The 16,116-nt window shown below is 53.3% G+C and overlaps 2 protein-coding genes across 3 annotated transcripts; one reads left to right on the forward strand and one right to left on the reverse strand.

The window, feature by feature from the left end:
• Positions 1 to 341: 341 nt before the first annotated feature.
• On the forward strand, positions 342 to 5,564 carry LOC125552240 (uncharacterized). Of its 2 annotated transcripts, none has more exons than XM_048715727.2 (4): positions 342 to 829; positions 930 to 1,031; positions 2,470 to 4,933; positions 5,049 to 5,564. In XM_048715727.2, exons 3-4 carry the CDS (start codon positions 2,558 to 2,560, stop codon positions 5,334 to 5,336), a joined length of 2,664 nt encoding a protein of 887 aa, XP_048571684.1. In that variant the 5' UTR covers positions 342 to 829; positions 930 to 1,031; positions 2,470 to 2,557; the 3' UTR covers positions 5,337 to 5,564. The 2 variants fall into 2 exon arrangements, with proteins under 2 accessions (XP_048571684.1, XP_048571685.1); XM_048715728.2 differs by having other exon boundaries at positions 342 to 824.
• Positions 5,565 to 7,493: 1,929 nt separating this feature from the next.
• Positions 7,494 to 10,657, reverse strand: LOC125552241 (replication factor C subunit, putative (DUF620)). Its single transcript, XM_048715731.1, has 3 exons — positions 10,168 to 10,657; positions 9,703 to 10,086; positions 7,494 to 8,460 (listed from the first exon to the last, which is right to left on the reverse strand). The coding sequence occupies exons 1-3, from the start codon at positions 10,483 to 10,485 to the stop codon at positions 7,819 to 7,821; spliced, it is 1,344 nt and encodes a 447-aa protein (XP_048571688.1). The 5' UTR covers positions 10,486 to 10,657; the 3' UTR covers positions 7,494 to 7,818.
• Positions 10,658 to 16,116: the final 5,459 nt, after the last annotated feature.

Below are 16,116 nucleotides of genomic sequence, written 5' to 3' on the forward strand. Positions count from 1 at the left end.
GAATTGGGCTCGTCCGGCCGTCCGTCAATTAATCCGCAACTGGCTTGGCCCGGCGAAAACCAGGTCCGTATACAATAGCTGCACGCGCCGGACGGGTCACGAGAGAGAACCACACGACACGGTACAAGGCACAGACACAGGAGGGGCGATGTGAAGGGCCGCAATAATGGGGGATGGGTGGCGCGGGACAGGTAGTAGGGGTAGGAGTAGATAGAAGTCGCCGTCCCGCGCCGGGCGCCGTGCCTGCAGCAGGCGCTTGCTGACCTCACCCACCCTCACACGCCTCGCGCCCCCGCACTGCCGCGACAAAATCGCCCGGCCCCCCACCCCACCCCACCCCGGCCGTCCGCCCCCGCCTTCCCCCGCGCTTTACCCCTCCCCCGTTCCTACCACCTCAAGATCCGATCCATCTCCAGTGTGATCCCCCGGCTCCTCCTCGTGACCCCCGACGACGACGACAACGGAGGCCAGCTCAGTGGCTCGCTCGCTCGCTCGCTTTCTCTCCCCCAAATCACAGCTTTCTACCATTACCGGCCAGACCGAGCCGCAGGGCACTGCTACGAGTAGAACCGTAGAAGTAGAAACTCACCACCGGCCACCCACCTACTACTAACCGATAGATATAGATAGGCAGAGGCGGGGTATAGGAAACGGGAGAGAGCAGCAGCAGCGTAGTAGTAGTACTACTGCGACCACCACCACCACTACCGCCGTGCTGCAGGTCTCTATCTACCCAGTGTCCACCTGCGGCTCTCCTTCGCCCCGCTCCCTCCCTCCCCGCGCTCCACTCTCTCTCGACTCGTCGTCGCTCCCTTTCTCGCCAGGTGAGGTGAGGCACCTTCCGCTTCTCTCATGGCGCAGTGGCGGCCGGCGGCTCTTTGTTGCTTGGGTTGAGCCGTACTGATCTGCGTTCTTCTCTGTTGCTGCAGGCAGCCGCAGATCTGCTGCTGTTGATCCCCGGCTCGGATCTTGATGATTTGGGGGCTCTTCTTCAAGTGATTGCTGTCACTTCTCTGGCCTACCTCTACCTGGTACGTCTGTCAATTACTCCAGCTGTGTATGTTTTGTTTTCTTTTGCTTTTTGGGTAATGTGTGTTTACTCGATTCTTTGGGATTAGTGAGAGTGAAGAGTGGAGTAGTACTACACTGGGTTTCTGTTCAGGTTTTAATGCTGTATCCCACATTGTATAGTAGATAGATTCTTCATTAATCAGCCCCCCCTCCCTATCGTGGGTGATGCAATCTGTGGGCTGGTCCGCAAACAAGGAAAACTTTATTTTATATTTTAATCTACTTCATGCTAAAGTCGAGTCGAATTTCTTGTCCATCTTCGTTATTCAGAAGAGTCCGGCACGGCGGATGACCCAGCAATCAATCATCTAGTAGTATTTTTTCTTCTTTTGTTATTATCTTGTATACGAGTACAGTTGTACAAATTTTTTCCTTCTGGCTGGTAGTCAGGCTTCCACGGAACCGGATCCTCTAACATTAGGAAGGAATGTCACGGTGCTACAGTGTTAGACTAGTGTAAAACGAAGAAGCAAAGTTAGAGACTGTTAGTAGATAGTTAATAGGTTGTTTACTACTGGTATTACTGTAGATATAGATAATTTAAACTTTATTTTATTTCACCATCAATTTATTTGTATGTAATTACTATAAATGTACACCATAGATCATCAATTTGCAAATTAATTTAAGTCGTTTTAGACATAATCATATGAATTGAAAGAAGGAAAGTTAGGGTACTGTAGCTTCTCTAACATTGCTTCTCAATGTTAGAGGATCCGCTTCCGGCTTCCACGTTCACACAGGCTCACAGGAATTTGTCTTGTTTTTTCTCTTGTTCTCCCCCAAAAATCAACCCAAATGGACAAACAGGTTCCGTTTTCTTGAGGGAAACGGGGAAAGACGGTCCGATGTTGATTTAATACTGGACTAGTACCTTGACTGAATTATTGAAGGCTGGCTAGACCCCGTGCGTTGTACTTGTGCATTACTATTTTTTAATACAGGCTACCGCACGGTCTGCACTAATACTATATGAATAGCTTCACCCCAACCTCCCAACTTTGCTATTCCCTCTTCCTTTTATTGTATCTAAGATTGTTAACATATCCAAATTAGAACATTATCATGTCGAAAATTGTCTGTGTGCAAGTCCCCCGACCAGCTGAGGGCATGGGGACACATCATAAATCATAAGTCCAGGATCCCAGGGAGACAACATGATGTGATCATCCACCGACAGATTCATGGCTCTAAATTAAGATAACCCAACACAATATTAAATGTGTACAGCGGTACTGCGTGCTAGTATTGCTGATCACTAATCCCGGTTAATTTGTATTCTGTCTGGCCGAAATGCAAAAGTTACATATGTGTTAGCTTTTCCTGGTTTGACTGAATATGAGCCCCAGGATTTAAGAGATTGTAGTTTCCTGAATCTTTTTCTGTTGAACCTTTCAGGATATTGGATTCAATCAGGTGGTAATTTCTCCTGTTGCTCATACACGAGACTGAAAAGGCGTGCATGTTATGTTAAACCGTCACAAAGATGGCGACAAAAGGACAGCTTGTTAGAGAAAGGAATGTGAAGATCACATCAAGCCGTGAAGGTCGTCAGAGGGGTAATTCACAGTCAGAACAATTAGTGCAAGTTCCAAAGCAAAAGGACTCGGCAGCCAGTGGAAACATTGATGGAAAATTTGAAGATAGAATCAGAGTTGTGAAGAATGACAAGATTCGTAGGCAGCGAGAACCTCGAAATGCAGAAGGGAAGAGCTCAAAACCATGGCCTGCACGAAAAGCAACTACTGTTGATGAACTTGTCAAGCATATGTCCAAAGTTCCTTCGTATTTACAGCGCAAAGAGATGGCTGACCATCTTCAGGACAAGGCGCTGAATGTTGGGGTTCTTGAGTGGGGCCTTCTCGCAAGGTGGTCTCACGAACAAAAACATGAGCCCTATAGCAGCCATGGAGCCTCTTCATCTGATACCAGCAGATCTGTTCTATTCTCTTCTCCATCTCATTCTTCTGCAAGCCCCAGCAGCAAGTCTCTTGATAGCAATCAATCTCCACTGAATGACCAGCAGCACTGTTTTATGAAGTCTCAGCAAAGCAGTCCTGTGGACAAACACCATGAGAAGGCCAATCCACCTAGCCCAAATTCTGCAGTGTTGAGCTTGTTGCCAGGGCATGGCAAGTGTATTCGTGCAGAGAACAATGGTGGCTTAAATCTCAGCGAGTTTTCTCCCCCAGCAGACTCTCTGATTGCTGCCTCTGGGAGTTGCACGCCGCATGATATGGTTGATGATGAAGATGCTACAAGGAAGCTAGAGGAGGCTGTTCATCACTGTTCTCGCAGGCTTTTTACAGATGATGATAACACCAGGAGAAGTTTCTTCACACCCAATGACGATGATTCCATGTGTGTCAACCCTCTGCAGAGCAATGGCATCAGTGGTCTAGTACCTAGTGCTGTGATGGAAGCAGAAAGAAATGGCAGTAGGTCACCTGTCGGTTTCTTGGAGGATATTGGCCAATCCCCTGAACTTACTCGTATTCCATACTCATGTCCACTCCCCCTCATGGATTCCACTGAAGAGCTTGGCGCCAGTAGCTCTGCAACTAGAGATGCTTTTGTTAGTGCAGCTGTAACAAGAGGTGAACATGGTAACAGACACAAATCTCCTGTTAGTGTCTGCAAGAAACCTCTCCTGATTAGCTCAAAGTTCACTGATATGGATGTGCTGCCTGATCGTCATCTTGTTTCTGGGCTGAATGGAATGGGCAGATGCTCTAGCCTGAAGGAAGCACCATCTCCCCGACAACCTGACACCTCTGTGGATAAGATTAATGAGGACAAGCGATCAAACAGCAGAGGTAGACGCAGCCCATTGAGGAGGATGTTAGATCCTCTATTAAAGCCTAGGCAACCATCCACTTCTGTTGCACCAATTCAAGCTTCATTTGTTCCAAAGTGTCATCTGTCAAGCAGTATTAATAAGCAATCGATTAACTTGGAAGGCTCTGGATCACAAAATGTGCAGCGTAGGTCAGTTGATGCAGTAGTCAATTCAAATAACCATGCTGAAGCAAACATAAATCAGCCTCCTCGTGTGCTGTTGAACAGTGAGAGGTACCTCAACCAAGAAAGGGATTCAACAAGAACAAGGCAAGCGCTTCTGCAGCTAGCATGGAAAAACGGCTTACCTTTATTCATGCTTTCTTACGGTGATTCTGATATCCTGGCGGCCACTGTGAGAAGGAAAGGAACCTCTGATAAGGATGATCTGGAAAGTGCATATACTTTATTCACTGTTGAAGAGCCCAAGAAAAAAAGTGGAGCTTGGATCACAGCAGGTAATAAGAACAAGAAACATCAACTGGTATCCAGTATTGTTGGGGAAATGAGGATCTCACGACGAAAATCAAGATGCTGCCACGCAAACGATTTTCATGTGCACAGGGAATTTGTGCTGGTTGGTTCTGAACTGCTACCAACACCTGAGGAACCTGGCGATTCACACATTAGCAGAGAAATTGGGGCTTTTATCAGCGCAGTTCCTCAAACAGCAGAAACTCCTCATCAATCATCTTCACAGAATTCTGGCCGAGGTAGTTCAGCACCAATTGGCTGCTCTTGCCCTCCTCTGGGAAACATCTACGGTAACATGACAAATGCTAGTTCAGCTCCAGCCAGTGTTATTGCCATACTACCGAACGGCTTCCACGGCGCATCAACTTCTGGACAGCCTTTACCTCTGATGGAGAGGTGGAGAGCCAGAGGATCATGTGACTGTGGTGGGTGGGATGAAGGTTGCACGCTGAGTGTCCTCACCGACAACACCCAAGGAAACCAAGGATGCAAGTCTAATCAGGTGAACCAAACGCAGGATGGCAGTCATCGATTCGACTTGCTCTCTCAGGTGTGCCTTTGTGCTTCCCTACTCTTGCTTGCTTCAATCAATGATTTAATATCAGTATCCATGACATAACAAATCAACTGACGCTTGATGTAACCTTGCCTGTATTTATTTGCAGGGTCGATCACGGGAGGATCGGCATGCCTTCAGCATGGTTTCGTTTAAAGAAGGGTTATACGCAGTCGAATTCAGATCATCCATTGCTCTACTTCAGGCCTTCGCAATGTGTATAGTGATGCTTCACGGGAGGAGCCCTGTGAGGACGCAGGCCGATTTGCCAGCCTCGCAAGACGATGCAGTCTTTGCCGATCATAAGCTGAAGGCTATGGCAGCAGCCGGCCAAGGTAGAGCTCCGGCCAGCTATGTGCCGCGTCAGCCACCTCTATCTCCCGTAGGGCGAGCCTAGCCAACAAGCTTGCCGCCATAAAAATGATGTGTTCCTTTTCATTTTTCTCTTGTAATTTGAGCAGTGCTGCTGGACCAATATATGATGGTCCTTGTGCGATTCTCACACATGGCAAGTGATGAATCTTATGGAACTGGCTTTAGGCATAAGCTATAGCTAGCTGTACATGTAAATGTGACTATGTGATGCTGCTGCAAGGCTCATCTCAGTGCTTATTTACCCCTTTCATGTGCTCTCGTCTGAGTGACTGACAGTCAATCCCATGCAGTAATGGTATGCTTATTTACTACTAATAGTGATCTAAGAGCAACTCCAACGGGCCGACCCAAACGGACGGCGTTTTTGTTCGTTCGGATCAGCCTGCCGCCTGCTCTCTTTTAGATTTGGATTGGCAGTGCGCCCAACGGGCCGACCCATTTCATGACCGCGCGCGCTTTACATCATGCCAGCGGCCATGCCGTCGCCCTGGCTTTGGCGCTCCAGCGCGCGAGAAAGGTTCGTGCGCGCGGGTTTTGGCGCTTCAGCCCGCGGAAAAGGTTCGCGCGGGGGGAAAAGCGGCCTAGCACATGCTGGTTTTGCAAACGCCGCGGGGGAAAAGCGGCCTAGCACATGCTGGTTTTGCGAACGCCGCGGCCGACGCTCGTTATGAGAAGGCGCTCCCTTCATACTCTGTCCGTCGCCCACTCGTCTCGCCCTCTCCTCACTAGCCTCGCCACCTCTGCGCCACCATGTCGATGCGCCGCCTGGGCACTTCGGATTTTCGCGGAGTCCGCGAGCGCCCTCCGGCGCCTTCTCCTCCGAGATCTGATTTGAAAGAAACGCCTCATCCTCGTCACCTTCGACACCGCAGAGAAGGCGGCCCGCGCGCACAACGCGGCGGCGTGGCGCCTCCTAAGGCCTCGTCGGGATATGAATTTTCCCGACGTGTCGAGCCAGCGGGCGCAGGACCTCGCGCCTCTCCCGCGGCTTTTTACCGACAAGGATCATCGTGTCCATCGGAGGCGGCAGCGTCGCCTCGCCATCGCCGAGATGGACATGGAAGCCATGGTGGTGTGGCGCGAACGCTCCCGCAGGACATCGTCGATGAGCGCCAGTTCTACAAGTATAGGAGGACGGAGCGAGCCACCTCTCAGGAGGACAAGCGTGCGCGGAAGCAAGCCGCTCAATTGAAACTGAAGCTACGAGAAACGTCGGGTTGGGACTTGGAAGACGAGCAGCATGCTAATGCCTACATTCAGACGTCGGAGGAGGACATTACCGAGTCGAAGTCGGAAAGCCACGAGTAGTCGGTCTTTTCTTTTATCTATGTACGCTAGAACTATCTATGTATCCTTTTTTTTTATCGAAATAATGGCCGGCGGCGTCAACGACGAAGCAGGCGGGCGAGGGTGTGATGTTTGATGTGGAAAGGCCAATGTGTCACCGACCAGCGGGCTCGAAGAAGAAAGAGGGCGAGCGCGCGCGTCCGTCTTGTGTCCGCGCCGATGCAAATCCGGCTCAAAAATAGGCCAGGAATGGGTCGGCAGGCGGACGAAAACGGACGCGTGTTCGTTAGGGTCGGCGTGTTGGGCCATTTTTTTGTCCGCGCCGACCCAAACGGATGGCGGCGGACGAAATGGTCGCCCCATTGGAGAGTTGCTCTAAAAGGTTTTATATTACTCCCTCGGTAACTAAATTTAAGGCCTCCTTTGGTTTAGAGGAATCTTGTAGGAATTTCATAGGATAGGATTTTTATAGGAAAAATTCCTTTAGAGCCCTTTGGTTTGTAGGAATGGAATCCTATTCCTGTGAAGGAATTCTTCCTATCCTTCACATTTCATAGGAAAATAAACATTAGTCTAGACTCAATGGAAAAAATCCTATGATGTGAATCAAATAACATCTTCTTTTTTATTTCTACTCATAGGATTTGAGATACATGTCATCTCATTTCCTATGACTTTTCTATTCCTATAATTTTTCTATTCTATGAACCAAAAGAAGCCTAAGACTTCTATTTAGTTAGATGTAGTACATTCTTATTCAGAGGTAGTAGTTCCTAGTGCTCCAGGAAGCCGTCCCTGTGGCGTCATCCATTTTCTTCAGAAAAAGGCATGCTTTATCTCGTCATACATTTTCTTCAGACAAAGGCAGGCTTTGAAGACAAGTTAATGTCCATTATGTGACCAAGCAGAAGTGGGAGATTCTTTTAGATTTACATTGACGGAGCTTCGTTGAGCTCATTACAACACATCTTCTATAATTAGAGTATACACCTAGCCCGAATCACTCACTACTACTGTACGTAGCTCACTCCCAATTCTAGCTTAGGCTTTATCCACACCTCATCAATCAAAAAGGAAAAAAAGAAAAGAAAAGTCTCACCTGAAACGTATTTACAGATGTTGTAGATATTTGCGACGAGTGTCACGTACACACATACAGCTCTATCTTACTACTACTACGTGTTGTGTGTGGTGTTGGTATTGGAATGCCATCATCATCATCTGGCGAGCAGCGACTCCGTTTCGTCCAGGTTGACGGCGGCCACCTGCGACGGCCCCACGCGGACGACGGCCACGGCCGGTATCCTGAGCGGCGGCGGGCGCGCGGGCTTGACGACGGCGAGCTCCTGCTGCTGCGATTCCTTGGCGTCCCTGAGGTCGCTGGGCGGGAGGAAGCAGTCCATGGAGAGGCCCCAGATGTTGAAGTCGACCTCCTCGATGTCCCAGTGCTCCTCCATGCGCGTCCGGGTGTTGCCGCCGTCGTGGGTGTCCCCGAAGCGGACGAGCGAGACGGCGGTGCGGCCCGAGTGGGCGATGTTGACGCCGTCGACGGCGCGGTAGTCGCGGAGGCGCGACTCCATGGTGGTCTCCCAGAAGACGGAGCCGCCGCCGGCCGGGCCGCCGGACTTGATCTGCAGCAGGTGCGAGTCCTCCAGCTGCACCAGCAGCCCCGTCCGCTGGCTGAAGTAGCCCCACACGGTGTGGCGGATGATCTCCACGCTGCTGCTGTTGCGGGCCCGCAGGCTGGACGCCTCCGCCTCCACCTTGAGCACGAAGCAGTCCTCGCCGTCGATGCTCCGCTCCCCGATGCACACCGAGTCCTCCGCGAACAGGCTCGCCGTCAGCATCGGGTCCAGCCCCTGCACGTCCATTCGCAGAGAACACACACGTCAGCTCCACGTCACCACCCACGTGTCCACCCCAAATCATCAGCCGTGCAGGTGCGAAAACTAGAGGGTTGACTCCATGGTCAAATTAACAACGGGGAGGTCGATGGATTGGAGCACGCGGCGAGACTAGACTAGTTTTTTTTGCGCGATTACCGGGAAGAGTCGGGCCGGGTGGGCGATCACCAACCGATTTTGATGACGGAGGGGGTGATGAGTGATGAGGCCCATGTCCATGTGGGTGTGTCCGGCCGGCCGCACATGCCCGCACGTTGGCCCCCTCCCCCTAATCACGCCGCGCCCTCCGCGCTAACCATGGGTATGTCGAGCCCCCTCCGTCGTCATTGCGGCACTAATTACCTTCCCAAGCACGAGCGACAGGATACTGGCAATGATGACGACTCCTCCGCCCCATACCTACGTAACGTATCGGCGAGATACCTGGGTCTCCAGCGCGACCCGACCCGATCTTATCCCCGACATTGCTCTGGGCCTTGACCACCAACGATCAAAAGGCGTAATCATGTCCGCGGCCCGTGCGCGAAATTAACATCCCTTCTCCTCTGCTCTGCCCCGCCCCGCCGACAGCGTGCGTCCCAGGGGAGATGCACGCACGCACGTACGTACGTACGTACACGACGCCCCTGATCATTTGGCATGCACGCGGTACAGTCGACGCCGCGCGCACCGACATAGCGATGGTAATGGCGTTGTACCCGGCGTACGGCCTGCCCCAGATATTACCCTGCCTGCTCGTAAGTATCTGGGCATCGAATTGTTTGCGTAGAGAGCGTCTAGGTTCATGTCCATGCTTTTTTCCCGGAGAAGTTCGTGTCCATGTTAGCATATACGGCAATACCAACAAGGCAACCACTAATTAAGAGCCATTGATCGATGACAACAATGGGCGCGCCCCCTACGTCCGACCAACTAGCAACTTCAGGCTCGTATCACCAGTCCAGGCGTAAGCTGTCTACCTAATGATTTTCTTCGTCTTTCATCAATCAAAATCTTATGCTCGTCTGGTTGTTGCGTGAAGCTTAACCACTGCCCTAGCTAAGTCAAGCTACGTGAGAGTTCATTGCGTTCAGTAGCATGCATAGTGGCTAGTAAAAGTCTTAGGATACGGTATACGTGTACGGGGTGTACCGGAAAACACGTCCACGGTACAGGGCAGCAAACGGTAACGTGTACGTGTGGTCGTAGGATACGCACCTGGAGCGATCTGCGGAGGGGGCGCGGCGGGCCGCGGGAGGCGTGGGACTGGTGCCACGGCGTCTGCCGCCAGGCCACCTTGCCGTCGCTGCCGGCGCTGATCTTGCAGCCGGACACCACCAGCTCCAGGCACCACAGCTCCGGCTTCTTCTGCCACAGCACGAACCCGCCGATCTCGCCGCCCTTGCCGCCGCCGCCTTTCTTCCCGCCGCGGTGGGCGCCGCCATTGTTGCTGCCGCCGCCGTCCGCGTCGCTGCTGTTGAGCTCCGCGGCCGTCATCCGCACCTTGCCCATCGCGTACATGCTCGTCACTTTGTTCAGCGCCCACTCGCCGCCCGACGCCGCGATGTACTGCTGCACGATGTACTTGGCCGACGACGATTCCTGCCATGCCAATTCAGTCACGACTATCGTCAGAAACCAATCTTCTTCTTGTGTCAGAAGCAAGAAAAGAGCTGGACGTACAATGGGGTCGCCCTTGAGCTGCTCGCAGAGCACGGAGGAGGGCGACTGCTTGGCGTGGCTGACGGGGAGCGGGATGAGCGGCGCGCCGATGACGCCGAGCATGAGCTGCAGCTCGCCGCGGCTCATGGAGCAGGGCTCGCCGGCGCCGGAGCGGTCGGCGGCGTGCGAGCGCATCCAGGCCTTGACGCCGGTGCAGCCGAACCTGGAGCCGCCGCGGGAGCTGCCGCCGCCGCCGGAGAACATCTCCTCGGGGATGGGCACCTCCAGGACCGTGTCCAGCGCGTCGTCGCGCTCCAGGTTGGGGCACAGTTTCCTCATGGGGCGCGCGTCGTCGCTCTCCCACAGCTCAATCTCCTCCTCCTCCGCTTGGCCCTCGACGCCGCTGGCTCCGTGGACGCGATGCGATGCGCAGCTCTGTTTCTGTCTGTATGGCCAAGTGTTGGAGAGAGCTCGCCCTCCTTTTTGTTGGGGTTATTGCGCCTCCGCCCTCGTCCTGCTCTCGGTGGTCTTGTACCGGTTTCTCATGGGCCGTGCGGGCGGCTGGCAGCTGGGCCCCGGGGATTGGCCCTTTCCTTTCGTTATCTTTCCCGGAGTGTGAGTCTGGTCGTGGCCGCACGCACGCTCTGCCCTATCTTGTTTAACAATTTTGTTTTTCTAGGTTTTCTCGGCGCGTCAGCGCGTCAATGAAATTACACATTTCCCTTGTGGAGTTTCAACCTCCTCCTTTTCTGCTGGGCTATGGCGTTCCCACGCACACGCTTCCTTTAGTGGAGTGCATGTGGTTTTCCGTGGACTTTCCGGTTTGAATCGGTTCTTGTGAAATCAAATTTTTGGCCTAATACGACCTATGTTTTACTCGCCCACTACGGCCAGAAAGGAAAACATTCCTGCATGTGTGAGGCCGTCAAGAGCATGACACTTGTTCAGAAGCAGACTGAACTGCGAATCAACCTGTGGTTGAGTTGGTTAGGTGGACAGTGGTATCTCCAACCCACTAGGGTTCAAATCCTGGTGCTCGCATTATTTCTGGATTTATTTCAGGATTTCCGGCGATGCGCTTTCAGTGGGAGGAGACGTTCTCGTCGACGACGAGGCGCCTACGGTGACTTCGTAAATCTCAAGATGATATGCCGGCTCAGTCTCTCGGAGGTGCTCATAGGGGTAGGGCGCGTGTATATGAGCGCTTGTGTCTGTACTGAAGCTAAAAAAAAAGCAGACTGAACTTGGAAGTGTCACCAACAAAACATCGATCCTTGGCAAGCAATTCGACTTGGAAACTTGCGTGTTGCTCTTGTGAGTCCAGGCCGATGAACAGCGAGCTCTACCATCACATCGTTCAATGCCCAAGATTCAGGATGACACAAGCAAGCAAGCAATCCCTAACGGTTTCTTCTGCCCGACCCCGGCGGTTCGCCATCGCGCGCACTGTGCTCGCAGCAGCACGCTATGAGTTTCTCGGTCTGGACCTCTGAACTGCACACAAGAAGATGATGGATGTTCCTTCCCGGTTTCACTCACCCACCGCGACGTACGGCCACGCAATCAGGCTGGCTGTCCCCGGGGGTCCCTTTCCGTGACTGGTAGCCATGCCTGCCTACGTGAGTACGTGACCAGTACCGGCTTGGAAAAGGGCTTGGAGGAGCTAGCGGCAGTAGCTGCAGCACGACCGGGATTAGGACTCTGTTGACGCTCGCGCCTCCCCAATCGTCTCCGGGACCCGGCCGGTAGGTCGCCGCAATGATCGTCGCTTGATTGTGCCGCGCGTGGCCCGAGATCGCAAGGACGGCCGACGGGACGCAGTTTCCACCGGGAAAGGAAAGGAAACCGCGCGTGGCCCGAGATCGCAAGGACGGCCGACGGGACGCAGTTTCCACCGGGAAAGGAAAGGAAAAGGGGCCGTCGCATCCCGGTGGTTGGGCCGGCCGCGCGAGCCATTCGCGGCGCGGGGGGATCGGATCCCGGCTCGATTCCAACCTGTTTTGATCGCGCTGTGGCTGTACGCTTGCGCCGTCCATGCGCGCTGCCTGCCAGTACTATATTGGTCGTAGGAGTATCTCTATCGGGGGTATGGGTATGGGTATTGTATTGGCGTTCGTGTGGGCTGGAGATCTTGTCTCTTCCCCCTCCCCCCGACGTGCCAACCAGGTTGCTGTTGCCGCCAACGCCAACGGCCATGGCCAGCACCACTCTCTCTGTCTCCAGGCTCCGGCTCGACAGGGGAAGATCCATGGATCAATCAGGCTCTGCCAGTATTTACACAACGTGTGATTCGGTCTGATCCGGCCGCACGCCTCGTATGCGCGTTTTCTAATCGGATCGCCGGATCGTCACAATCATTGCCAGGGAAAACCAATGATCGGCACGATCTAGATGATCGCGCATCTGCTCCACTACGTGGTGTACGTAGCGGATAAGGGATGCGAAAGGCAGGCAGATGAGTAATATGATTACCGGAAGTAATTGTTGGATCTTACGCACGCACGCACGCCGCGGATCGGAGTGAGTGAGTGCGGAGCCACGTTTGCCGCCTGGCTAATGACGTGCCGGCGTCGTGAATTATGGTGCCGCCGCCGGCCGCTTTCACGACTGGTGATTTGCTGGTGGCATCGGTTGCTGCTATAGGGACGGCGATGGTATTTGTCCGGCGGGATACCCCCAACAACCTGACACTGCTCTCTGAATCCGGCGAGCAGCCTCAGCCTTTCGCGTTATAGACTATAACTCAAGTTGTAATCAATTAGGGCACTGTGCGCTAATTTGGCGCCAGGGCCCGACACCGCTACGCTTGCCAGACGCTGACGGCCCTCGTCTGGTTTCGTCGCCGGTAATGACCACGTAATTAGAGGTTCTTATTACTACTGGTGCTCGCCATGCCGTGCCCACACTAGACTAGATGGTGTGGTGGTGGTTCGGGCGATCACGTCTGGCCTTGGAAATTTTGGCCTCTTTGCACGTTACCGACAATTGGACCCTTTGGTTCGAACATATCAATGATGGTAATATATAACCGAAGATGCTCGAGTACTGATATGACTCGGGGGATTTTTATTTCTCATTCGGACGGGGGGAAAGTCAAGAGGAGTTGTTTTGGACCAAGGACTAGCTGGAGTTTGGCCGGTCGCAGAGGCTGCTGCTAGATCCATGACATCAGAAGCTGTAAAAGGTCAATGAGAAACGGGAAAAGAAGTCCAATTCCAGGAATAAACTTTGTGTGCTAAACAAAAGGGGGCCGGATTGAGTTGGAGTCTAGGCAAGCGGCCAAGAACAATCGAGTGTCGAAGCCCTTTCGAAGGTCAATACTAGCTGGATCTGGTCGGCGACGGCGATTCCAATTTGGCATGTTAGAGCATCTAAAAGCCGGGCGTCTCAAACCCGTATTATACATCCGGGCGGGCTGCCAGGTCAGTGTCCGGTCATGAAATTAACCTAGACGGATGGCTCAAACGCCTGGGCTGATCCGCACCTCTCATATCTAGCCCAAATATAGAACGCTCGGACATGCGCGTTATGTCAGACCCGGTCTACGATGGCCCACCTGACCAACATATATTCCTCTCCGCTTGCCGGACCAAATCCTAGCCATTTCACTGCACTTCCCTCTGTCACCCAAACTCGTCCCCAGTGCAGTCCGGCAGTCTCCGGCATGGCGAGCAGTGTATCTGAGTCCTTTACCTCCAGATCCAACGATCCAGAGCTCATCCCACGCGGCCACGAAGAGGAGATGGCCGTCCGGCTTGCACTCCGCCGCTTCCTAGAGGAGGCCCGTGCATGGCAGCGCTCGGACTTCTTCCGTCAGGAATTCATTGCATCCGCCCAAATGACGCATGGATCCGGCACTAGGGCAGCCGTCGCTGCCTCACCGGAAGCGATGCGGTCCGTCCGGCGTTCGAACGCGGTAGTGGACATGCAACCCCTCCGTTGGCGCGCCGAGGCCATGGACGCACTGTGGGCGTCATCCGACGCAAACATGGCGTGTCGTGCCCGCCGTGCGTGGCAACGGGGGCGGGACGCGACGGTAACGCTCGCAACGGTGGACGTCGGCGAGGCGGAGTCGCATTCTCCGGTGCCCCGTACGGTGCACCAGTCCGGACGCCGCAACCGCGTCATAGTGGATGTCGCCGACTCGTCCCAGATTGACCTGACATCCACAGGCACACAAACGGGTTCCGGACTCCGACGAGAAAGAGTAGGGCATGAGAAACGACGGCGCCTTGAGTCCCGTGGCCAACTCGTGTCCCATGCCCTATTCTACCTTACCGGCGACCGGACCAACACTCTGAGGGGCGCAGCCGGCCACCGGATATGGTCACGACGGAGCCGGATGAGCGGAGCGGAACCGGACCAAGCTCCGCTCAAACATCGTTGCGTTGCATGTAATAATATAAATTTGAGGTATCTAGTTTGAGGTATCCGGATGTAGAATGCATTTTTTAAGACGTAACTCGTCACTGTATGCGAACACGACGTGTCCGTGGACGCTTGAGGGGCGAGATTTGATCATGACGGGTGTAGATGCTCTTACGCATCGATCGCAAGCTTGCAGTGCAACAGTAAGTTGGCCGGCATGCACCTCGTAGTGGTAGCAGTCCTAGTACCTAACGGCGCATACACACACAGAGAGAAGACGGCCATGGAAGGAAGGGAATGGATCGGATTGGAGGCAGTCCACGTCAGTTGCCGGAGAGACGTCGGGAAGGAGGAGGCCCCCGATTTCGCCGCACTGTCCTCCCTGTTCCTGGTGCGCGCCCCCGACCGGCCTCCCTCCCAATCATCTCGCACTCGCGCCTTAGTCTTGCCCGGTTGGTGCAGGCCGGCGGCAGCAATGGAGACCGGCCGATGAGGCGTGCCGATCCAGCCCCGCCTTTTTGAGTTGTAAAGCGCCATCTGCTTCACCTTCACCGCTAATGCGCGACCTCCACCGCGAGACTGCGACCTTGTTTTGCTTCCACTCAGCAGCAAGCAGCGAATGCAACATGCCACATGCAGTGAGACGCAGCAAGTGGCCTAGGCAAAAGGGTGCTGCTACGTAGCTAGCTAGGCGAATTCACGACATGGAGATGGTTCAGATTGTGCTACGATCGGCTGCGCCACGATCTACGCCGACGATTCAGTCCGGAGAGAAAGTGACGCCCCGCCGAAAAATAAGTGTAGAACATGCCGAAACTGCGACTTGGGTCGGTGTCTCTGACTCGGATGAAATTATTGTCAACAGTGCGGGGGCGGTGGTGCGATGCCTTTCAGTGTGATCCTCCCTACGTTATGGTAACCTGCCGTGTGGAAGTACCGTTCGTTCCCGCGCGCGAAAGGGGTAACGTGTAGTACGTTCATATGCGTGGCCTTGCTTGTCGGGGGAAAGGCTCTCCCGTTCTTCTCCATAGAATCATGGTGGTAATTTTGGACTTCTGGTGACTTGCTAGTGAGCAGTAGGGTCTAGCTGCCGGACGTCGGAATTTGCATGACCAAAGTAGCTTGTCCCGCGGAGTCTTTTTCCATTGGTCTGTTTGTAAATTGGAACACTTTAATCATGATGATGGGCCATAGCATATTAGTCTGGGATTTTCGGGATGTGGCACGATCTTCAGGCGGAGGCTTTTATTAACGGTGACATTTTTGTTTGGAATTCAAGGAACGAAGTGAAATGATGGAAGTGGTTGAATCCATTTCCAATCCGTAGAGTATGGTCGAATCAAACATGCTTTGACCGGAGATTGCATGTACAGCGTACCGAAAGGTCAAACGCATAGATATACTATAAGTCGTGTATATAGTTTAGTGGAAGGTCAGATCAATTGAATTTCGCAGGACTTTTGTGAAAAACAATTTGTTGTCGCAAGTCTACTGTAGGAAGGATATTGTTCATCGAGGAACAAGACAACGTGCAAAGACAAACCAGGCTTTTTCTGGTTGGTTGACATCCCAGAAGAACAGGCTTTTGCGGATTGACGAGTT

This window comes from Triticum urartu, chromosome 4A, assembly GCF_056163025.1.
Source record: "Triticum urartu cultivar PI428250 chromosome 4A, HENAU_Tu73, whole genome shotgun sequence".
Classification (NCBI taxonomy): domain Eukaryota; kingdom Viridiplantae; phylum Streptophyta; class Magnoliopsida; order Poales; family Poaceae; genus Triticum; species Triticum urartu.